The sequence below is a fragment of the Parasteatoda tepidariorum genome, chromosome 11, assembly GCF_982258835.1.
Source record: "Parasteatoda tepidariorum strain Cologne lab strain chromosome 11, Ptep-v5.0, whole genome shotgun sequence".
Classification (NCBI taxonomy): domain Eukaryota; kingdom Metazoa; phylum Arthropoda; class Arachnida; order Araneae; family Theridiidae; genus Parasteatoda; species Parasteatoda tepidariorum.
Genome location: NC_141765.1, coordinates 69,955,675 through 69,980,909, shown reverse-complemented (window position 1 = coordinate 69,980,909; position 25,235 = coordinate 69,955,675). Strand labels below are relative to the sequence as shown.

The 25,235-nt window shown below is 28.2% G+C and overlaps 1 protein-coding gene across 1 annotated transcript in view; it reads left to right on the top strand.

Annotated features, from left to right (window-relative positions):
• Nucleotides 1–24,997, top strand: part of LOC107453668 (transcription factor E2F2) — a 34,636-nt gene extending 9,639 nt beyond the window's left edge. The window contains exons 2-9 of the mRNA XM_087155062.1: nt 2,968–3,073; nt 6,089–6,177; nt 7,666–7,790; nt 11,353–11,499; nt 13,175–13,280; nt 20,703–20,898; nt 21,534–21,620; nt 23,264–24,997. Of these exons, the coding sequence (XP_087011188.1) occupies nt 2,968–3,073; nt 6,089–6,177; nt 7,666–7,790; nt 11,353–11,499; nt 13,175–13,280; nt 20,703–20,898; nt 21,534–21,620; nt 23,264–23,472 (1,065 nt within the window). The 3' untranslated portion in view covers nt 23,473–24,997. The remainder of the gene's footprint in view (nt 1–2,967; nt 3,074–6,088; nt 6,178–7,665; nt 7,791–11,352; nt 11,500–13,174; nt 13,281–20,702; nt 20,899–21,533; nt 21,621–23,263) is intronic.
• Nucleotides 24,998–25,235: the final 238 nt, after the last annotated feature.

Here is a 25,235-nt window from a genome sequence, read left to right as displayed (position 1 = left end):
GTTTTCTTTATAAAATATGTTTTGTTTACCAGTTTGTTGTTTTTGTTTACGCTTACCAGTTTATCTGCAGGAATCATTACATTTACACAATTATCAAATTTTAAGGAAGTATATTTAAAATTTGTTTTTTCTAGAACTATTTAACTGAGTTTACTCAAATTTTATATTTCGCCCTGTAAAATTACTTTCTTTAAAATGATGTAAAAATTTGAATAACTTACAATTATAAGTTTTTCAACTATTAAGTAAAATACAAAATAAATAATTAAATGAAATTATTTTTCGCGTGGATATGGGAAATTATGCAAAAAGTAAAACTATCATTAAAGGTTCAAAATTCTGACCCCTCTCCTGACATAACTACTGGGATTACTACTGGAATATTTCCCAGATTGCGACCCCCCTCCCATATTTTGCTAATCAGAAATTCAAATCTGTTGGTATACGTTCCTTTTTTTCAATCCGTTCTTTTAATGAATAAATAAATAGTCCTTAAAAAATATTTTACAAAGGCCTTTTAAACTTCACTCTTGTTCTGTCTGTAAAAAATATTTTACTTTATAAGCATTTATTTATTGTTTTATTTCCATACTAAAGGATTGTTCTGTTATTATTAATAACTACTTTAGCAAAGAAAATTATTTTTATAGTTTTTATATGCTCTTAGAAGATGGCTATGTTGAACCCATCTCAAATAATATAATTAGTTAAATTTTTTCTCTGTTTTATTCGAATTCTTGTCACTGGGTTATATGCCATTGATTATGGCTGAGATAAATTGTAAAAAAAAAAAAAAAATGTTTTTATTTCACTTGAGAGAATTGCTTTTCTTATGTTAACTAACCATTATTTTAATGGTTATTTCTCAATTTCTTTTGTCTGTATTTAATACAATGCAGACTCCTTGATTTGAATGTGAATAATTCCAAAAATTATATTATTGGAACTAAGAGCAATCCAAATTTTATTTTTAACAACCATATTAAACTTTTATTTCTAATTTGAATTTTTCTTATCTCTTTGACTCTAGACAAATAAAAAACCATGTACAGTGTTTTTTTTTTTTACTAAGATTAAACAAGTAAAAAAAAAGTGAAGACTCAGATTTTTGTCTTGTATTAGTTTTTTTTATTGGGTAACAGGTTTTTTCCTCCCTATGCATTTGTTAAATATGTGGTGGTAAATTTATTTTAATTCAGGCAAAAATAAATTATTATGATATCCGACTGGGTGAAAATCAGCAATTTTGATGAAAATTTCTATAATTTTTTTTGCTATCCATATTCGAAGTTTAGTTTATTAGCTTTCCAAAACTCTTAAAATTTTAATCTCCAATTTTTAGAAATGAAGTTAATTATTATTATTTTTTTTGTATGCTTTGCTGGCAGTCAAAACCGAAATTAGAAGTTATTTCTGGAAATAAAACTAAAATAATTTTTTTTTTTGCTTTGTGTATTTTAACCTTATTTCTTTGAATAAATTATATTTTTAAGACAAATAAGATTCTTTTTCCGGAATTAATTTTTAAATTAATAATATTTTTGTTGTAAGAAGGGAATTTTTTTACATTTCGGAATGTTTTTCAGAATGCGTAGATTATCCCGGAGAAGCCCATGTAAGTTCGCTAGAGCAGCTGTGGGAGTGGTCCAAAGACAGCCTGACAAGGCTACACAGACCATTCTTTGCACTCTGTTAAGACTAGACCTGACTGAGCTCATCTTAGTCCTAGACCACCAGACAATAACGCCAACAATGACAGATTCATAACAGGACATATAATAGAAACATATTTATTAAATTATTAAATTATAAATTATTAAATTATAAACATTTTTATTAAATTAAATTAAATTCAATTGTAATAAAATTATGATCTCCAGCATTTCTAGTAATGGTAATTGTTTTTGCAATTACTGATAGTACTTGCATTAACTGTTTTGTTTTTCCAATTTCTTCTCATCAGATTTTTTTTACGGAAACAATTTTGAAACTATTCTGAAAGAATTTTATCAATTTTCATTGTTTATTTTTAGTGCCATTTATTGGTGAAGAATAAGAGGTAATTGATTTCCTCATTTTTATGTTGAAAATCATCCAAAAAATAATAAACATAATTTTCTGAGTTCACATATTTGTGTTTAAGCTTGTTTAAGAATGAAAATGCTCTAACCCAGACAAAAGAAGTAGAGATTTCAGTGTCTAAAGCATCAGATGAGAGATAAGAAACTTCTCTCCTTCAACACACTCGGAGACTCTTAAGTGTTTAACGACATAATCAATACTTCCAGTCTGGACACTCAGCCAATGCGACAGTCAAAGCCAATAACGTCATATTCGTTACTTCCCACCCATCAAATAGCTCAGTCAGCAGTTGAATCGCAGGAGTAAAGGGATTTTAAAAGTTAGATGTAAAAATTATCTCTGGGTACAATTTTGTAGGTATCAATTCAAATTTTTAGGTACAAATTCCGACTTATGATTGCTTATTTTGAATCTTGAGTAATCCTCCATTACTTCCTAGACACTCCATTCTAGACACCTGGCGACACGCAGAGCTAGTGACATCATACTCGTGACTTTCCGCCTGTCAAATAACTCGGTCAGTTGTTGAACCGCAATAGTAAAGGTATTTTAAAAGATAAGAGTAAAAATGATCTCCGGGTAGAATTTTCTAGGCGTCAATTTAAATGTTTATGTCAAAATTCCGACTAATGATTTCTTGTTTTGAACCCTGAATTCATTCATATACCTTTTTTTTTTTTTTTTTTTTTAATTTAAGGAGACATTTTTTAAAGACATTTAATTTTAGAGACAGCATGAAATAGTTTTTAAGTTTCCACTCATGAAAATGAATGCTTAATACATTTTTACAATAGATCCTTTGATTTATCAGCTTTTAAACCAGAAAAGTTTTTTTTTTTCCTTTTGATTTTAAATTTTTTTTCAATGTATACTAATTTATTTTAGGCAAAAAGAAAACTTGACTTGCATACCTTTGGCTTATCAAAAAAGGACAGTTCTAATGGAAACCAAAGAAAACTTCGTAAAAGAGGCAATTCTAAAAACTTTGAAGGTATGTAAAATGTTTTACCTAAGTAGCAGATTATTCTAATTGAAAAAGATATGTGGTAAAAGATAAGTTCCGTCCATAATTTTTTTAATAAAAAAATAAAATCCAAATATACATGTAAAGAAAGTTTACATTAGACTGGGTACTTGTATTGAATTTTATTTTTTTATCCATTTCAAACCCTTTCTCATTCTTCAGCTTAAAGTTTTTGCCTTACTTTTCTACTTAAGACTTTCATAGCCGGCACCTGCTTCACTTTTTCTATAGAGTAATATAGTTTAGAATGAGTCGTATTTAAAATTTGTTAAATTTTTACTTTTAAACAAAAAGATTAAGGAATAATAAAAACTAATAAATGGAATGGAAACTAATAAATGGAAAAATTTAATAAATAGATTGTATGTAGGAAATGCTCCAAATATTTATTTAAAATAAAGCTCAGATTACAAAGCAGAACAGTGTTAACAGTGTGTTGGGGATTGGAGAGCAATAGCAAGCAGTGAGTAGAACTTCTAGTTTATGTTAAAATAATTTTTAGCATTAACTCTTAAACTTTGTGTGCCATTTTCCTTTAGAGGTCTTACACCTTTTTGTTTTTTTTCTTCAGTTGAAAGTGAAGGAGAAAGATGTTTTAATAAATTATTATACTTGTGATTTTTGTAGCTAATGCTAAAGAGTTATTCTCATAATTTTCAATTTATCATGAAAGTGATAAATTGGTAAAAAATACTATGCATGCCTGAGAAACAATATCTTCCTGAAATCTAATAAGAATACAGAAGAAGCAGAAATGCAGAACTTATGATTTAATAATAATAATGAAGTGAATGTTTTAGTTTTGATTTAGTCTCATATTTTCTGGGAATATTGAACAAGAAAATTAAGCTAGCACATGATTGTTTTTAATTTATTTACTCTAGAAATTTTTAAAGTTATTCATGATTATAACAGAAAATATACTAAGTTTTTATAATCTTTCCAAAAATGACAAAGCTTTTTTTTTTTCCTGGTAAAACTTAGATTAAGAAACAGTTTAATTCTCATGGGTGTCACTCTTCAGTCATGGGGACTGAAATCAGTCTTTGTAAAATTCAGTGGGCTGAATTCTGCCCCTTAATTATATATCTCTTTCCAAATTAATTTTTCAAAAAATTAAATTTTCTACATTTTTTTTCCTTAAAAATTGCAAATATTTTCTGTAAAAAATAAATCAATAAAAATTACTTTTTAATGAAAACATTATTATTATGCATTATCCAAGTGAAATGATTGATGTCATATTGTATTAAAAGAATGGGATTGACTGAACAAGCATCTGTTCTTGTGCTATCAAAATTTCCCTAAATATTTTGATAAGCTGGTAGAAGCTACATTTTGATTATTTTTTGAAAATAAAATTATAGAGCTATAACATTAAACATTACTCATGAAGTGAAAAATAAACATTTATGGTTCCAAAAAAGTTAGTAGTGTATTATTCAGCAATCGGTATAAAAAAAAAAATATATGAGAATAGCCGTTATTTTTGTTTTGTTTTCTGTAAAAAGTAAGGAATAAATATTTTTTTCTTGAAGAAATAACCAGTCACTGATATAATGTATAAGTTATTCTGATGGAAAGATAAATTTTGAAGTCAGAGTGCTATATACAAGGACTGTTTTTTAAATAAGGGCGGTTTGAAAATAAGAACCAAATGAAAGAAAATTTTCATGAAGCAAATTTATTTTTTGATTCTACATATGCTTCTCTTTTTTTTTTCAAAATAGTTGCCAATTTTGCTTAAACACTTATCATACCTTACAACTAGATGTAGAATACCCTCTTCATAGTAACTTGCTGCCTGCTTTGATTTCCAAGAGGTTACGACCATTTTCACATTTTTGTAATCGTTGTACTGGTTGTTGGCAAAGCGATGTTTAGAACATTGGAAAAGATGAAAATCACTTAGTGCAAGGTCTGGGCTGATGAGGGGTGGTCCAAAAAATGTCCAATCTGAAAGAGCCAATAAAGCTCGGGACTGAGCTGTGGAGAGAGTCATTGTCATGGAGTAGCGAAATTTTCTGTCAGCATGCCAGAAGGAAGCTTCGTAAGCTTCAGGAATCTATCGGTGAATGTATGCTGCAGACAGATATTTTGGCGACTAAAAATGCATCACTGACCGTACCTCATACGCGGCGGGTGATTTGTTAAATGTAAAACTTTTAAAGACACATAACTGACCACACAGGATACATACACAGCTGTAACTGAGCACAGTTGTTCCCAATTAATGCCGAGACACGCAGCAAGTACTTGTTGCGATGCAAGTGTCACCTATTAGTGTACACAACAAAACAGACCTTAAAAAACAGCCCTCATATTTTTGTAAATATTTATAAACAATGCTCTGCAATGTTAATTGGCCCAAAATAAGTTCAGTGTTGAAATTGTATTAAAGTGCTGCCCATGAATTCTGAAAAGTTCATGAAAGTGTTCACCAAATACCACTGTTTGTAATGTAAAATAAATATTGCAATTTGGTCTTTTGATGAAAATTACATTGCACATGGAATATTACTCACCCCAAGTTTTCAAATAAGTAGTGAAAATATCAAAAAGACGTTTTTCTTAAATATTTTTACGATACCCTGTGATCTTTAAATCATAACAATCTTTATTTAAGCCAAGTTTTATCTTTGTTATTTTCTATTAATTTTTATTATTTATCCATTTAAATTGGATAATTATGAGGTAATAATTTTCTTTTTAGAGAATAACAACTAAAGTCTAACTTCTTCAGTTTTAAATTCTTCCAAAGCTTTGGCCAATGTTTTAAAAAAATGTCTTCTGAAAAATTTGTTTTCATTTGTAAAATCAAATGCAGAGTTTAAGTAGAAAGGTCATTGAAAAAATTATGACTTTTGAAAAGTTTTTATTCTTTTTTTGTATTATTTTTGAGATTGTAATCACTTTAAAAATAGTGACTATTGTGTGCATGACTGTTTATAGTTTCAATAATGAAAAATTTATTTTCTACAGCTAAGACTGCAGACAAGCCACGTTATGATACCTCTCTTGGACAACTGACTAAAAAATTTCTTAAGCTGTTGGCAGAAGCAAACGATGGTGTAGGTTATTTAAGTTTTATCTTTGTACTGCTTTTTGGGGGAAGGATAGAATTTTGGATGAAAACTTATTAAATACATTCAGGTCCATATTATTAGACCTATTAAAAATAATGAATGCTCAAATATTAGAAGTTGCTGATTATAAATACAGTGAAACCTCTTGTTATGGACACTCTTATACACTTCTATATTATAACTTTTTTTTATCTTTCTCAAGAAATATTGAAAGAACCATTTTATAACTTCAGACAGGTTTGGATCATGTGATTTCTCATACATATCAATGAAGTTTAAAGCTTTTAGAAGTTTGAGGGACGAACAATGTCCATATCTCCATAAATATTTAAGTTAGGCTTAAGAAATTTTGTGCAATTGTTGCATATAATAACTAAAACAACAGTAACAAGTTACAAATTTATTGCTACATTATTTGTCATAGAGTGTTCAAAAACACGTTTCCTTTTGTAATTTATTGTTGGTCCTTCAAATCTTTAAAAAGTTTTAAACATCATTAACATATATGAGAAATTGCGTACCCTAAACGAGGGGTGCAAAACGTTTTTGAGTGAAGAGCCACTTGCACAGCAGGTTGAATAACAAAGGGCAGCATGCGTAATTAGACATGTTAACGAAAAATAACAAAATTTTTATTTAAACACTAGCACTAATTTTTTTTTTATCTGTAAACCTGAAATTTATCAGTAATATTTTCAGAAAATTGAATATTTTTAATTTTAAAAAATACTTCTAATTGTTAAAATTTATTCAAAAGAAAAAAAAAAGTTCTTTAAAAGAAAAAGAAAAATTTCCCTTTTGAAATTGATATATTTAAAAAAATATAAAAATTGCATAAAAGAAATAGTTTTTTTTTGTCATATTATTTAGCACAGAAAATCATTTTAAAATAAATTAAAACTATAAAAATAACTAGGTTATCTCTACAGAATAAAAGTATAAAAAATAAATCAATAATTACATATTTTGATAATTAATATAAATTCAAATTAAATATTTTAATTGAAGATAATTTAAAGGGTTTAAACAAAAACCAAAGATTAAAATAAAACCATTATAGTATAAAATAAGATTCACTGTTTATTTGTTATTTTATACTTGAGATATTATTTCTATTTCCTGAATTATTAGAGGTTTCATGAATTTTAAATAGGAAAAGATTTATTTTTCGTTTTTTGCAATGAAAATTCACCCAAGTTAAATAAAATAAAAAACATTAAAAACAGTGAGCAACTTAAAAATTTTAAGTTTTCTGACACTTCTTGAATTCTTCATGTTGCTATTACATTGTATTAAAATATCGGAATACTTACAATACGTCGAAAATAAATGGAAAATCTGTGTATAATGCGTAAATCTGTAGCAATGCATTAGAGAAAGAGAATACTTTTATTGTAGATATACTTTTAAACAACTATTATAAATTTATTATATTTTTTTGTATGTTAAAATAAATTCAACTTCTCATTTCAGGTTATTAATTTAAATACTGCTTGTTCACTCTTGTCTGTACCAAAAAGAAGACTGTATGATATTACTAATGTTCTTGAAGGTGCTGGTTTAATTCAGAAAACATCAAGAAATAACATTCAATGGATGTATGTTTTGATTTCCAAGTTAACTTTATATTAGTTAATTTATATATATATATATATTTACATATATATCTATATACACACACATATATCATGTAAATTGTTATAGGCTGGTGAAAACAATTAAAGAAACGAATAGTTTTTTTTTAATAAAGTTAATCAAATCTTGATTTACCTTAAATGTTGAGAAAAAATTTAATTAGTCTTCATTAACATTCTACAGGAAGAAGCATCCAAACTTTTAGTGGGATTAAATTAAAAAACAATAACCAAACAATTAAAAGAGAACCTTATAAGCTCAATGAAAATTAGACAAACAGTATAATTTTGCTTTGTCTTGAAATAAAACTGCATAGTTTCATTTTATCACATACTCTAGCAATAGAGAAAAATTTTTTAATACTTTTTTTAAGTCTTGGACTTTTCAGCAATTAGACAAAGCTTTCTTTTTAGTTATTTTATTATTGTAATCCTCTTCGTAGTTATTATTTTTCTCTGGTTCTTAATTTTAATATTGAAAAATATAGCTAATTAAGATTTAGCTAATCAGGATTATAATTTAGCTAATTATTGGCACAAAATTCAGCAAAGAAATATTCTATTCAAGTTTTTATTATTATATTTATTTAGTTTTTGATTAGTAAACATAAATTATTAAGTTGATAGCATTTGATATAATTAATTTCCACATTTATAAAGATAAATTATAATTGAAAATAAATTATAATCCTTTTCATAATTTTGGCTATTAAAATTAGCATTTTGAAATGAAATTATTTTAGGAATTATTCCTACAACTTTTAACAGAATTTTTGGTGTTCTCATTATCACAGAACTAATTATCTTAGAGCCAAGTAAAATCATATTTCACACATACTGTTCATTCACTGGGAAATCTATTTCTAATGAAGAAATATGCCTGTTCCATCAATGATTAGAAGATGCTTTTTTGTAATTTTAATAGAATTCGATGTATGTTGTGACTAAAGGTACATGAAAATTAAAATTTTTATTTTATTTTCATTAACATAGAAAAATTCCAGTAAATGAACACTTGTTCATTCATTGGTTTTTCATCATTTGGTAATTCTGTTAACCCATTTTAGGCCAAGGATAGAAATTTTCTGAAGTGTGGTATTATTTTCATTTAAATATGTTTAAATTACATTTATTAAGACAAAAAAATAAGTTTCATGCATAAAAAATAAAATGTTATTTAATAAATAAAATGGTGCGTATATGCACCATTGGCCAGATCAATGAACAATTCGTTTAGTTCAATGGTTATATTTTTAATGGAAACATTCGAAACATTTTGAATGCAAATGGGCTTTGCATTTGATGCATAAGTACACTTTTTGTTCACTTTACGTCATCTGCAGGCTTTTTTTCATGCTCACTTATTGTATTCCTGATTCTATTAGTCCGTACTTTTTTTGGTAGAGCTGCGGATGATGAGTGACCTTTGTTTGGATGGGTAACTTGTAATGTACTTTCACCAAATGGATTGTTCTTGGATTCAGGTTTTAATATGGCAATTGCTATATAAGATCTCGGGTCTATAAATGATATTTTTGAGCTAGTTGAAATTCTATGTAGCTTCCAAAAATTTACTATAATGCTAAAAATGATGTTTGTAAATAATGGCCACCGCTATTTCTTACCTATTATCTTGATGCGGTATTTAGCTATGACATTGTCATGTAGGTCTACACCTCCCATATGCTTATTTTAATCAGAAATAACGTTAAGTTGTGAAATCACAACTTCTTTTCTTTGCGACTGTATCGTTTGGCATTTAAAAAGGGCAAAATGGTACCGTAATTAGTAACAATTGTTGCCACAGCATTGTCGTCGTTCCATTTACATTTTATTAAACATGTTTCTAGATCCTCGCTGAGTGCAAAATCGTAGGAATCACGATGTAATATCATTATTAATATTAGTCAAGTAAAAATAATTTATGCAAAGGCAGATTTTGATTATGCTTATAAAAACCATTTAAGCCCAGGCTTTATTGGTTTTTTTCTTTTTGGGGTTTATGGTGGATCAGAAACCCTGGTTCATAATCCAAGGGGCTGTGCAGGGGAAGCAGACTGCATGCATTAAGTCTCTAGGCAACTATTATCCAAGAAATGGAAGTTCCTGCTGCATTATACAGGTTGTAAAGATCGTTTTGTTGCTGCAACAGACCTATCCCTTTGGGTTAGAGTCTCAAATAACGGTCTAACTCCGGCATTATTGCCTTTTTATGGCCGTGAGTATGTCAGCGAACCACTGTTCCTACCTCAGTAAACTCTTTCTACGTAGTATGCTTCAAAACATCCTAATGCTACCAGCTTATGAGAACATGAGGTATCTCCACATAAATGCTATCACAGCACCATTGCCTTACCACGTCACAGGCTACTGCATAGTAGAGGTGTCCGCAAAGAGCTTAGCTATAATCTGATACCTTGCTTGTAGGCATTACTTATTTTTTACTTATGTTCCTACTTTTAATTGTTTTTATCAGTGTTGTAAATTGTTCCTGTTAGTGGATTTTATATTTACTCCTTTCTAATAGCTTTTGTTATAGCTATAAATTTAGGCGTCTTATGTTAGATCATTTTTTAAATAAAAAATTACTCAGCATTTGAAATTATTAGTGGTTTACTGTCTGAGACCACAAAAACCCCTATCACTATGAAATAATTATCATTGGTCTGTGAAACCACTAATGTGTCTGTTTTAAATAGATTATAGAACTACTGCTATTTAAATCAGTAGAAATGGCGTGATAAAGATAAGGGTGTTGTGGAATAATTCAACGTTTCAGTTCTGCGACATGTCTTAGTTAATTTTATTCAATTTTGAGTTTTAATGTTAATCATAGAATTTATTTAATTTTTAAATTACAAAATACAATTTTAATGAATTTGAGCACCTTAAAAAAAGAAAGAAAATAGCTGGATGATACATAGAATAATGAAATGGATATCCTTTATGAGAAAAATAAATGATCTCTTGTATTTCAAAATCAGTGGCTGAAAATTTACGAATAGCTAGAGTATGATGCAGGAAAAAAACAAATATATTGCATAGTATGCATTATTATTTAATATTGATGTTTATTTTTATAAATTTTATTTGGATTATAGCTGCAATTTAGAGTATTTATTTTTTTATGCGGTCAGTTCAGTTTTTTATTCATCTGTTAAATTGATTTGCTATAATTAATCCAGTTTTATTCAAAGCAAACTAATAAATTAATTTATTATGAAACTTTAAAATGATTTTGAGTGATGTACGAATAGAATGTTAAATTTCGAGTGGACCATTTATATTGTTTATGGACCAGTACATAATAATGCTTACTGGTTCAAAGGACCTGCAACTTTTTATTTTGTAATTTCTAACTCTGATTACTGTATTACCTTTTTTCTACTCTAACAAATAATGTGAATTAGGTAAGTAATTATATTCCTAATCTCTTTTTCCCGTTAAATTTTTTTTTATAATACACAATAAATAGATCTTTGATTTTAAAATATTTGTAAATAATTTTGTATTAATTTTCCTTTAGGGGAAGAGTATCATCACCTTGTGCAAGTCTGAAAAAGTATGAACTTGAACGGGAAATTGATATACTGGAAGCTAAAGAAAATAAACTTGATGAGTTAATATACCACATGAAATGTGAAATCAATTCTGCTAAAGAAAGAGATAAGAAATATCCTTTTTTAAAAACATAATTTTAAATTGAATGTGAATGTTTTTGTTAATTAGTTTACATAATTAATGATATTGTTATTGTCTTTATTTCTCTGAAATTTTTTTTTCTATAATTTCTTTGTTTAACATAAATGTTTTTTTTTTTTATCATTTTAAACATTTATCCCAACAGAGGATATATGTAATTTATAGCCATAAAGCACTCCAATTTGTCTTTTTTTTTTCTTCCATCAGAATTTGTTTATAACACTTTGATTTCTTTACTTAAAGTTCCTATTATTTAAATATTCATGCTCTATGTCTGATTTTAGCTCCTGTGCCATTAAAATTTAGATTTGATCCATTCATTTTTTTGCAATAGAAAAGCGTTAAATTATTATAAAATGTGCCGTTCTTTTTGACTATTCATAAGCAAACTAGCGTATTTTTTTTGTGAAGGAGGAATTTGCAGGTTATTTTATTGAATTAAATGCAGGGCAAAGCTCTGTTCTTTTATCAGTAATAAATGAATTAAACATAAAGCAATTTAAAAAAAATTATAATTGCATAATTTGTTTTTATTTATATCTAAATATGCATATTGAAAAAAATTAGTGTTGTTAATTAAGAAAATTTCTCCTAAGATTGTTTTTTACCCTCGTAGCTCAAAAGCTATTTGATGAAACAATATGAAAGTTTTATCATTTCTAGTAAAAAGTTTAAGGAATCGCAATCTAAACTTAAAATTAAATTTTTTTCTTTTTAATCAATTCACATTTTTTTCCATCATAAATCCAAAAAAATATTAAATGTCTAAAGATTGAAGAAAAGTGTGATAATTTTGGATATTAATTCATAAAATACTTTTTAAAGTCTTAACTGACGAAAAATTAATTTTCAAAACATCACAATGCTTAAATTTAAATTGCAAATAAATGAACATTATTTTTTTTAATAAGCATTACATAAAAATTAGTTTTTTAACTAGCTTCTGAATCTGTAAGGAATTAAAAGAATATAAACTGAATCTTCAAAAATTTATCTAAGAGACAGTAAAAAATTTTTTAAGAAAAAGATGTAAAATCGAGATTTTAGCATGACATTGTATGTATATATTGTTTTGAACTTAGTTATTTAGGAAATTACTTTGAAATTAAGCTTTTTACAAAAAAAAAATTGTTTAAAAACAATTAAACTTAAACTTTTACATTTTATGACTTTATTAAACAAATTTAATGAAAAAATGTAGAAAAGATACAAAAATGCAACAGTATAAAAAAAAGAGAAAAATAGCAAGGCTACTTATATTGGCAAAAAAGTGTTAAACTAACATTTGGAAAACAAGGTGTTTTAAATTACTCTTCAATTTGTTGGCCACGTGCGTTCTCTTACCACATGAATGAGTTTGAATGCTAGGAGTAGAGTACCCTTTACATCCTCTTTTCAAGCTTTCTCTAGGTGAAAACCTTGGACGAGTTCAAATACATTTTTCCAAGAACTTCCTTCAGAAAACATTTGTAACAGGAGACCACGAAATCTCAATCTTTATTGAAATGAAAGAGTTTGTCTTTAAATTGTTTATATAATGAATTACTTTTCTACCTATTAGAATAAGCATTGAAATAGTTTTTTGTTATTCTTGTTTTTTATTTATTATTAGATTTAGTTGAGATTTTGCCTTAATTACTATTTAAGTATCATTATATTACTACTGATGATATACAAAGTATAGAGGAGTTCACAAATAGTCTGCTCATTGGTGTAAATATGGCACCCAGTGTTCAAGTTTTAGAATCTACTGTAAGTGTTTAATGATTTTTATAATATTTTATATGCATGTAATATAAAAAAAATATCATTTATAAAAACATTTTAATGATGCTTATAATAAGCAATATAAGGACCTATATTAAATACTAAATTTATTAGATATTTATTAACAGCGGACACTTAATAGAAAATATTTCAGAAAACATTTTCAAAGCTTTTTTAAAGTAAAACATATTGGGTACCACTTACCATTATACTTTTTTTAAAAATAATTTTTTAAAAGATAATAACATTCATACAAAAGCTTTTAAAATAAAACTATTTGAAATAAAAATGTAAATTTTTAAAGTGTTATAATTTTTTTGTTGGGAATTCAGAAATATTTTTATTAGTGTTAATTATATGTCTAACATTTCATCATCGGTCACATTGCTTACAAAATAAAATTTTAGATTTACATGTCTTGTTTTATTTATTTTTGTTTTCCGTTATTTAGCAAGTTAATCCCAGCTTGATTATTAGAATAAATTAAAATTAGTGCAGTAATAAAATTTTTAGTTACTTTAAAGCAACAATAATCCATCTTAATTCTAAAAATTTTTCTTAATTCTTGTAGTTTCAGCATTATCAAATAGTTCTCAAAGTTAATAGGTCAACAATTCTTTATTTTCTACTTATCTTTAAAATCAGATATATTAACATAATTATATACCCTGGAAAAGATTTACCTCCCTCTTTCAGCTCTTTCCTAACTTGCATCGAACTTGAAAGTCCAATTCCTTATTATGAAAAAAAAAATCTTTTGAATCGTTTTAAGTATTTAATGACCTTTTAGCCAAAACATGCCAAACATAACATTTCAATTTCCTAATTATCTGTCTGATTAACTAAATCATTTGTTCAATTAAAATACTTATCTTCACCTCTAGTTATGGGAAGATTATTTTTCTTCTGGATGTCTACAGAACAGGGAGAACATGAAATTTTATCAATCTGGAAAAATCAGGGAATTAAACTAAACTACCAAACAAGTCAGGAAAAATTAATAAGTGTTTATTTTAGAATCTGATCTTTTTTTTTTTATTTATTTTTTATTATTATTTTTTTTAATAACGGCAGGCACTGAACTTTTCGTTCTTCGCCATAGAAGATGCCGGAATTGTTACTCATTTAGCGTTACCCAGTGGGCACCTGTGAACCAAAATCACGGAGGCGAGCAACGTTACCCACGCCATACTGCCACAAACCCGTTCATAGGGTGGGCCACATTCACTCATTCACACAACAGAAGACAACAGAGAGAGAAACATCCATGCCCAGAGCGGGATTCGAACCCGCGGCCATTGGCTCCGCAGTCAGACACGCTAACCACTCAGCCACCTGGCCGGCAGAATCTGATCTAGATTCTTAAACATAAATCTGATAATCTTCATAGTTTAATTTTTTTCAGTTTCAATTCTAAAGGTACACATAAATGTTTTATAATATATTTTATGTTAAAACATGACATAACCAAAAAAATAGTGATGAAATATATGCCATCAAATATTAAAATCAGAAAAATTCAATAAAATCAGCCTAGAAAAATAAGTTTTTTTTTTCTCCGGAATGTTTGTAACTTGTGTTAACAATTTCCATAAGTTGGTGATAAACTAATTCCATTTTAATACTGCAAAACTTCAATGCCTACAAATTTTAGATTTGCTATTGATTCATAAATTCAAATAATTGCTAAAGTAATGCAGTGCTATGGAGTATATTGGTAACATTAATGCAAAAATGACACAGCTAAACATGTCTTTGCCCATGAATTAAACAGAAATTATGAAAGGAACATATCCATATCTTTTAATTTCACTTAATTGTTTTAAAAATCTGCCAATCTTGGAGGATCTGCCAATTTTGGTTATTTTAACTTTCTCTGTTGATTTTATATGTATACGTGTTATTCTTAGTATACTTTGACTTAAGTAACATTCATTTTAAATAGTGTTTCTTTGGATATTGAATTTTATTTCCATTATGGCATTGGGGGCAGTCATTTCTCGGTTTAATCACTGACTACAGAAAGGCTCCAGTATGTAAGCATGGCAGTCTGTGCCCTGATGAAGTACTGTTTATGCTGACATGCGTATCATTAAAATTTGTTTGGTTTTTATTTAAATTCTCATATTTTTTATAAAAATTGTTTACTTAAGACAATTTTGGTTTTAGCTGCTCATAGCACTTTTCCATTTTGACTTATTTTATTTAAATTCTGATCTTCATTTTTGTTAAATTCAATTTTCATACTTATATTAGAAAGGAGCATATCCAGTTATAGTCTGTAAAGAATAATAGTCCCCTGTTATAAATCTTTATTTTTGGAAGAGGGAACACTTTATTTTTTAAAAGAGAATTATGAAATAGAAATTTCATGGTTTTTTAACATTAATTTTCAATAATTGATGCTAAATGCTGATGATCAAAATCTAAATCATAAATATTTTATTAAAAAAATAACATATTTAATATTGTGGTCATTATCATTACTTTCAATTAAATTATAAAAATATATTATATCCAGCATTTCTTTTCCTATTTTATTTAAGTGTGTTGCCTTAATGTTCAATTTAATAATACTGATAGTATAGCACTGTTGTGACAAGTTAGCTGCAAAACAGTGTATAAATTGTGGATATTATACATACCCTCCAACTTATGAGGATTTTGAAAATAATTCTTTCTAGTGGTAGCGAACCAAAGTAGAAATTTTTAAAGCAAATGTATCTCTCATAAAACTTTTATCAGAACTTAAGAATCTAGCCATATGGCCTGCACTTTTATAAGTAATAGTGGACTAGTTACGCTATAATTAATTTTTTTTAAATATTAAGACATTAATTTTGCTACCGTCTGAAAAGAAGATTTCTGAAACTACGGAAATTCCGTAGCAGTTGGAGGGTATGTATGTAAATATTATATATATATACATATATATATATATATATACATAGTGAAACCTCTGTGAAGCGGACATTCTTGAGACAGAAAAAATTGTCCGTTTATGAGAGTTGTCCTTTTAAGGCAGTGTTCCTTAGCCTTTTTGATATAATGGACCCCTTTTAAAAAATTTTAAGAAGTCACGGACCACCACCCATTTTTAAAATTAAAATTTTTAATGTGAAGGTTGCTGCTGCTTTTCCGTAATTAATAAATTGCATTGGGGGATATTTTTCGACAAAGCAACGTGCATATCATGTTCAACATTCAATAAATTTCGATGTTATGTTTTTATTGTCACAATTGTGGAAAATTCCGCTTCGCAAAGATACACTGTAGCAAACGGAATTATAGCTGCCATAGCTCGCTTTACAATCAATGGGTTGGCTTTCAAATGTTTTAAATATTAGTAGTCAGTGGACCCCCAAATTATAACTCATGGACCCCTTAGGGGTTCATGAACCACACGTTAAGAAACCCTGGTTTAACCCTTTCGTGACGCAAAGCGCGAAAGCGCGCTTACCGCTGAGGCCGGCAGTCTCTCTAGCGTGTGTCTCCCCAGGGCCGGAGGGTTTTTTGATGTTAAGCCTAATTCCATGAAATTACCGAAATATCAGCGCATTGTTTAATATTGTTCTGTAGAGTATTTAAGTGACATATGCTTTATATATATTTCTATGGATACTTTATTTACTTAAGTTATTTCTTGTTTAAATGTAATATAAATATTAATAAGTTTAAATATTTTGCATAATTTCCTCTATTTCCAGCTCAGTTAAAAATTTTCGACGCTTCGACATTCTAACGGTAAAAAGAAAAAAAATTCAAGCCTACAAGATCTAATTATCCACTAAAAACTAATCCGAAAATCGAAAGTAGCGAGAGATAAAAAAAACTCCATTACTTACTGTAAATAAATATCACGTGCTAATTTAAAGAGTCCTCATAAAACATTCCCCCCCTCCACTCCTTCCCCTAAAAACCACGTGAATGTACTTTCATCTTGAGTAGAAGGTCAAATCTACATGTGTCTGAAACCATATGGACATACAATGCCATCTTTTGGAAGAAATTTCATTTTTTAAAACGTTCCGAATCGCTGGCACAAATAAGTGACGGTCGGGGGTGAACGAGAAAACTCTCTGACACGCGGGTGTGTCGGCCGGGAAGTGAGCGCGTTTCTTGCTGTCACATATATGTGACAGTCGGCTCGAAAGGGTTAAGGGAAGGGTAACCCTAATAACGAAGTTTTACACCGCCAATTGTTATTAGAATGCTTTCAAAGATATAGGAAATAATTAAATAATCTTCAATAACTATCTGCAAGGATAGTTATTTAAATTTAAAAGAATATTTTTTCGATAAAAAAGAATATATAAAAAAGTTTGATAAAAATACATAATTCTAGATGTAGCTACAAATAAATGAATATAATTTTCCGATAAGCACAGATATTCTAGTTAGACATATGATACCGAATATGAGTGTTTAGTTCTCAGTCTGTTTCATTATTAGGTTTACATTCCCCAACACCTACCTATCACTTGATAGGAGACATGGTAAATACCTCCTTGAAAGTAAACCTCCCACGATTCATAGAAAAAAAAAACAAAGCAATGCATACATGTAAGTCATGAGGACCGCTGAAGTTGATTATTCAGAATTGATCATTTATCAAGTGTCTGAATAAATATGCTTCATTGATATGAACACCTAAAAAATTATACTTCTGTTTTCTTTTTTTTTTACACAGTCTTCAAATTAATAAGAAAAAGAAAGAAATTTTCAATGGGGAAGAAGCATTACAAGTATTTAAGGTATCATTTTGACTTGATGGGTTGTGTTGTGTTGTCCAGATGAAAAGATCAAAAGATGCAGAGGTCCGAATTATTTCACTAGAGCAGTATCATTGTCTCTCCTTTCTTTGCAAAGATAAGGCGCGGTGACAGGGAAAACTTTAGTAGTGAAATGACTTAACAATATTTTTAGTAATGCATAAGCAAAAATTTTACATGCTTTAAAAATAGTGAAAAGTTGAATAGATTTTTTATTTATTTATTTTTTTTTGCAATTTAAAACAGAAATATATTTTCTTCAAGTTTAAAAAAAGTAGTGTCCGGTTTGAAGAGATGGAAAATAGCGTTTCAGGGCAAAAATGACAGTCCGCGTCTAGTTACGGGAATGTCCGCATTGCGGAGAATGTGCATAGTGGTTTATTCATAGAAGATTCCTGGAAAATTAAAAATATGTCCGTATTGAGAGGCATCCGTTTTGCAGAAGTGTCCATAACAGGAGGTTTCACTGTATATATATATATATGAATAGGTATATGTATATATATATGTATATATATACATTACAAACCCGTTATCCGGAAATCAGAAAACCGGAAAACCAAATAACGAACAAAATTCGATAAGTTTTCTCGCCATTTTTGGAAATTTTTTTTTTCCCTCGTAAGATTTTACGATTTTTCTTTCTTTTTTTAAAGATGTTTACCTTACCATCATTTTGGAAATAATCATTAGTGTATTACTTCGTTTTTTCTTATTTTTAAGATTATTTCCAAATATTTTTTTTTTTTTAGTTGGGTTTAACAGTAAAAAAAACGACTTTTTGTAGCGATTCAGAAAACTGGAAAAATCAGTTATTCGAAATAGCGATGGTCCCGACCGTTCCGGATAATCGGTTCCCTACTGTATATGTATATATATATGCATATATATATATATATATATATATATATATAGATATAAATGATAAGTGTCGTGTACATTTCTAGCAATTATAATATTTTAGCAACAAATACATGCATGACATTTAATTTACTTGGTACTTAATTTGAACATTTATATTAAATATCTAACTCATAGATTAGGGGCACGGTAAAGAAGTGATATTTTACACATGCATTAAAAATGTGGTATCAGAAAAAATCTTTATAATGTCATTTTTTGGAGAAGAGCCCTTATTAATGCCCAATTTCCAATTTAAAAGAAATTGAAAATTCTTCAGTTGATAAGATTTTTTTAATATTGTATTTTCATTTCTATTAGTAATTAAAGAAAATGAATGCTGTGAAGTTTGGTATTGGGTTGACTACAAAATAAATTTTTTTGGTCTTAAATTTCAAAACTTTTCAAACTGAACTAAAAAGAGTTGATGATGTTCTTAAGTACAGATAGTCAAACTCGTCTATAGTGCACCGCCTGCATACCCAGTAATATGTCCACTATAAACGATGGTTCACTATCAAAATATTTAAAAAAATATGTTTTAGCATGTGATAATTGAATCATTGAAAATAAGGATTGCAATTTTACATAATTTGTTTAAAAAATTATTAATAAATTTAATAGATAATAAATCAATCTTGTAAAGAGAAAATAACTTCCTTACTACAAATTGGTTTTGATTTTACAGTTTATGAAAGAAATTAGTGGTTTTTGATTGAACACAATTTGATTTTTCTCCAATTTTTTTACTTACGATTCTGGATATTTGTTGCTTATTTTATTTGAGATATAAATGATGTTGATATTTCATTTTCTTCTAATAAGTCAGCTTCCTCAGCTTTGTTCTTTTGTTAAATTTTGGAGACAATGTCACCATTGGTAGAAGTACCAGAAATGCACATTTTATCATTGCAACATCCAAATTGCTCTGTAAAATCTCTAGGAAAAATGTCTCTTCCTTGTTTTTCTAGCTACAGAGTGATAGGTAAATTGTCTTCAATCATTTCTGTCCTCCACATTGAAAGTTCTAAATCCTTTGAAAGACCTGTGTGTCTGAAACAGTTGTGGAGTGTTTTTGTTGGTGTTGATGATTTTCCTCCATGATTTTTTTAATAAAATGATTGCTTCTAGAAGAAAGATGGTATATTCTGTGTCTGTGTTGTTTTCCTCATAGCTCTTAAAACACATCACACTTGTTGTCTTATAAAGTGGAACTTCAAGCTGCAACACAGAAGTCGTATTTGTATTTAGAAATACAAGCTTGATACACTTTAAAATTTTTAATAGGGTAGAGCTTTGTACACCTGCTAGTTTAAAGTTGCAGGATTGAAGAAAAAGTAGCAGAAATGAAATTAGAGTTCACAATAACTGAACTAAAAATTTCTCAGCTGTTCACTACAAGCGTTAGGACAAGACCACTAAAAAGTTCACTACGACCGAGTGTTAACTGTATCCCAGGTTCACTATAGGTTTGACCAAATTCACCAGGTTTGACTGCATAATGAACTTTCCTAATGTTGCTTCCTTTCCAGCAGTATCTCATAGTAATGCAAATGTGAACATGTCTTCATTACTCTGTAAAAGAACAATACACAGTTTCACTCATAAGTTGTGATAAATATATCTGAAATACCATTGTTGCTTTTCGTTTTGTTTTAATAATGTATTTGCTTATAGTTTTTGAGCATTTATGAAAATGTATTTGTACAAGTTTTTTTTTTAAAATTTTTTTTAGGAAAGATCCATTGTGGTATCCAGTCAAAGCACTGAAATTGAAACTCATTACATGTGCAATGACATGTCTGCACTTGTTAATCTTATGTTACCAAATGAAATAGTACATGATTCAATTAAGGCTAATACTCGCACAAAAGCTGATATTTTTGCAAATCGTGACAAATCAAAGTCAATTGACTCAGAGCTTTCTTCAGGTAACTATGAACAGTTTATTTTTAATTAAAAGAAACTGGATTTATTGTATATTTTGACAATAGTGATCCTGCTGTACTTTCCAAAAAGCCAGTCCTTGAGACCCAGGATATTCTGCATCGTTTTTTAAAATATATGTATTAAAAATAATGAAATTTCCAAAACTATTCGTAAATCCGTAGCGTTAACCATCGGAAAAAAAGTGATCGAAGAACTACATTAATTGAAATTTGGTGCATCAAAAACTAAAGTGTGCAATTTCAAATTTGTGAATTTTTTTTATTAAAAAGAAATTAGAATTATTTTTTTCCATTTTGTTCAGGTTGCTGCCGTGGACCGCACATCGAGAGTTGGCGGGTTGTACACCCCTGGTCTATGGTAGTGGAAAAAATCGTCAAAATCATAGAATAAACATTTATAAACAGTTTAAATTGTGTCCCTGTAAGTTTTCATTATTGACTAATTGTTGCTGTTCTTTAACATGAGCATAAAAAGGGCTTGACAATTTGCTTATTTTTGCTGAGATACGAAAATTGTTAAAATGTATGCTTAGGTAATATTTTAGGGGCTTCTATTCTGTATATTATGAATATTATTTATATGATTATTATAGTATGTTATTATATATCTTTAATAGGAAGAACATTAAATCCATGTGAAGATGAAGAAAATGATTCGGATCCTGGCATTCCCATTGGAAGTGTCTGGACTGAATGTCTTGATGGTAATGCAATAACACCTTTCTACACACCTTTATTTCTTTATTTGATAGTTAGCCAGTTTTCTTTTTTCTTTTAAATTGGACAAAATAGGCAGGGTTTGGTACCTAATATTTATGATTTTGTTCAAATTTCCAAGATGTGTTCTTTAAGTAAATTTAATAAAAGCATATATTTTTATTTTTATGAAAAATTTTATTTTGTTGCTGTGTTGGGAAGTCAAAGATCCTCTATAATTTTGAGAAAAGCACTTCTATTTACATGCATGTGACAATATTTTTTGTGAAATGTGTGAACTATGTCACTGGCCATTTTTTTTTCGGAAAGTGATTAAAAATATCTTTTAAGTGCTTAAAAGGTGCTTATTTTTTGTTGAGAAATCTGACTATGCACCCTGTAAGCAGGCTGCTTTAAAAAAAAGATAACTTGCTTTCCTTTCAAAATCTTAAATTTATTTGAGACACTAGAAATGCTTTGGATTGTGTGTTTTGTGATTATAATTTATTAGCTTTTAATTATTTAAAATTTTTCTGTTTTTATCAGTCAATAAAATCTAACATTTCTTTGCCTTCTTGCTCTTCTGTAATAGTTAATTCTTGGTTTAAAATACACTTTAAAAAATTAGAATTTTGTGTTAAATTTAAAGTTCACTCTTTGAGTAAGCGAAATATCGGTTGTTCGTCATTTTACGCATTCAGTTTTTTTTATTTTTACACAAGATTTTTTTAAGTTCGCAGCTATGTGAGTGTCAGTTTTGATTTGTATATACTGATGCTAGCCTCCAGCTCAAACTTTGTACTCTCCTCGCAGTTCGTGCTTTGTCCTGGTCTTATTCGGTTTTAATGATTTTATATAAAGTATGTGGCAAGCTAAAAAACTTAAGTAAAATAGGTGCTCACAACATCCAAATATTACCTGAACAACAAATACTTTTATGTTTTCAATTTTTATAGTAAAAGTCTAATTTATGTAGTGATATATGGAAATGTATTTTAATTTCCTGTGCATTTTTGGTTTTGTCATACAATTAGCAGGCCTGGTCCCTCTTTAAGCCCTGGGGAGAAAAAATTCCAGTAGATAATGCACTATCATATAATCTGCAAAGTATATGGCAATTTGTTAATTCCCTTATTGCAGCAATCTACTTTTATGTATGAAAGAAATAACGTACATAAGTCCCTCCTACTGGCATAATCTACATCATATGTAAGCGAATCTACGTCATATATAAGCCAATTAGCATCAGCAGGGAAACGTGATCAGAAACACAATTATGTTTAAGTTTGTGTTTACCACGATTATATTTACTTGCAATAACTGGGATAAAATTGCGTATGCAAACAAGAACCTGGTACGTCAGTTTTTCAGAGATAAATATATTTCGTCAATAAGGTTCCTCATATCTCCGGATTTGCATACAGGAATTTTTCGCATCGAGTGTGAATGGTTCCAATGACACTTTTCTGACTGATGATGAGCTAATATCGCCATATTACCTACAGTGCTGATTCTCATGCTTTTTAACAGATAATCCGCGAATTATACACCTGAAATTCTGGTATTCTATTTGTGTAAAATAAGCATTAAACATAATTTGTCTTTGGTTGTCTCTTCAAAGTGAAGATACAAATTTTTTACTTTCTTACAGATGACCATGTTATCAGAAAAAATGCGTTTATAAGAGATGATGATGATATAGCTCCAATTGGTAAACACTTCCTTCTTCAAACTGAAGATCAAGATATAGATGATTTTTTGCCATTTTCATATTTAGATGATATTGATTCCTACTCATTTTCATTGGATGTTGGTGAAGGCTTAACAGATCTGTATGACTGTGGTTTTTCTTGTCCTTAGCTTTTTGCTTGTCAAAAAAGGAAAAAAGAGACTAAAAGAGATTGTAAGTTTTACTTATTTTTGCAAGGGGACATTATTGCTCTAGAAAAATTGAAGTTTATAGATTTTATGTGTTTTGTTAACTATATTCCCTATGGAACTACTATACTTCACACAAAATATGTGCCTTCATCTATCATGTTTAATTTTTTTGTTTTTGATGGAAGTTAGTTTATCTGTAAATCAAAGTGCCTTCCTTTTTTGTTTTTATCACTCACATCAAGCTAAATAGTTAAATATGTATGTTGTTTGCATTTAAAGTTTGAAAGTATATTTTCACCATTTTTTTGAAAGCTCAACCATATTCTAATAATTACTAGTATTGGATTTTTATTATCAGGAATTAAAAAATTTTAAGGATACTAAAAGTACAAATATGATTATGGGTGCTAGAAATTTGTTATCCTTATGGAATTATATTGTAAAAACACTTTTTAACTCTCAAATCGCATTATTTCAACAAAATAATATAGTAAATGAAATAAAAGAAATATACAAAAGAAATAAAATTGAGTTATCCAAAATTTCAATTTTTGAAACTAATTAGGGGAAGAAAAGAAAGAAAAAAAAAACGGTGCATGATATAAACAGAAATAGCAACTAAAATAATTATATGAATGTCATCTTTTTCTTGTAATTTTATTTTCCCTTTTTTCAAACACTTACTAAAAAAATTAAGTATTGTTAATGATGTAAAAGAATAAGATGAAGTTTTTATCCTCATTTCATACTAAGTGCCTGTTTGAACCAAAAGAATGAATCTCTTTCCCACTGTGCATGGTTACATATGTTTTTGGAAAAAATAATTATTTTGTTTTTAAAAGAATTAATTTATTCTAGTTTTAAACATATAAGAGAAAAACATTTGAACTATATTTTTTAAGAATTTCATCTTTAAAATTTTGATTTAGCAGAAGCTTTCCCCATTTTCGTCCTGTTTGCCTTTTTATTGTTTTTGGAACTTATTGAATTTTGTGTTTGTGTGTGTTTCTTATTAGATGATCAAGATGCTTGTTTGAAAAGTCAAGATTAGGATTTTATAATAGGATATAAGGAAGTTAAATTTAATTATATAATCCTGTGTTTTATATTTAAATAAAATTACAGAATGGAAAAATTTTAGGTATTTCATGATTTATTATTTCAATTCTTAATTACTATAAATTTATGAAAGAAGTTGAAACTGCATAAAATTTTAAGCAATTTCTTTTGCATTTTTGTCATGAATCTTCTGCAATTGTAACTATTGGGTTTGGAAGGTATATGATTGGTTGAGCTAAATTTGTTGGGGTCAGAAGTTCTCTAAAACTAACACATTTCTTATACAAAAGTTTTACACACGTTTTAGATATAATTAACTAGTGAATTTCGCAAAAGATCTATATTAAATGTATGTATATATGTTATTTGAATTTTTGGCTGAGTGGTATTAAAAAAAAGGCTATTTTGGGTAAAATTTAGAACATGTATTACCTTTCAAAATACATCGTGTTCAAATAAAAAATCCTTCAATTAATCAATTCTATCTAGAAAAATTTTGCAAAATTTCAATTGGAATTTGTTTCTAAAAAATTATATCTACCAACATCATATTTTATGAAAGTACTAGCTGTACCCTGCGTGCGTTGCAACGCTTTCAGTTTGAATTTAAATTTTGTATTTAAGTGTGTAAATGAGATTTGTGGATTTGTGATTATGATTTGAATAGAGAATTTTATTTAATG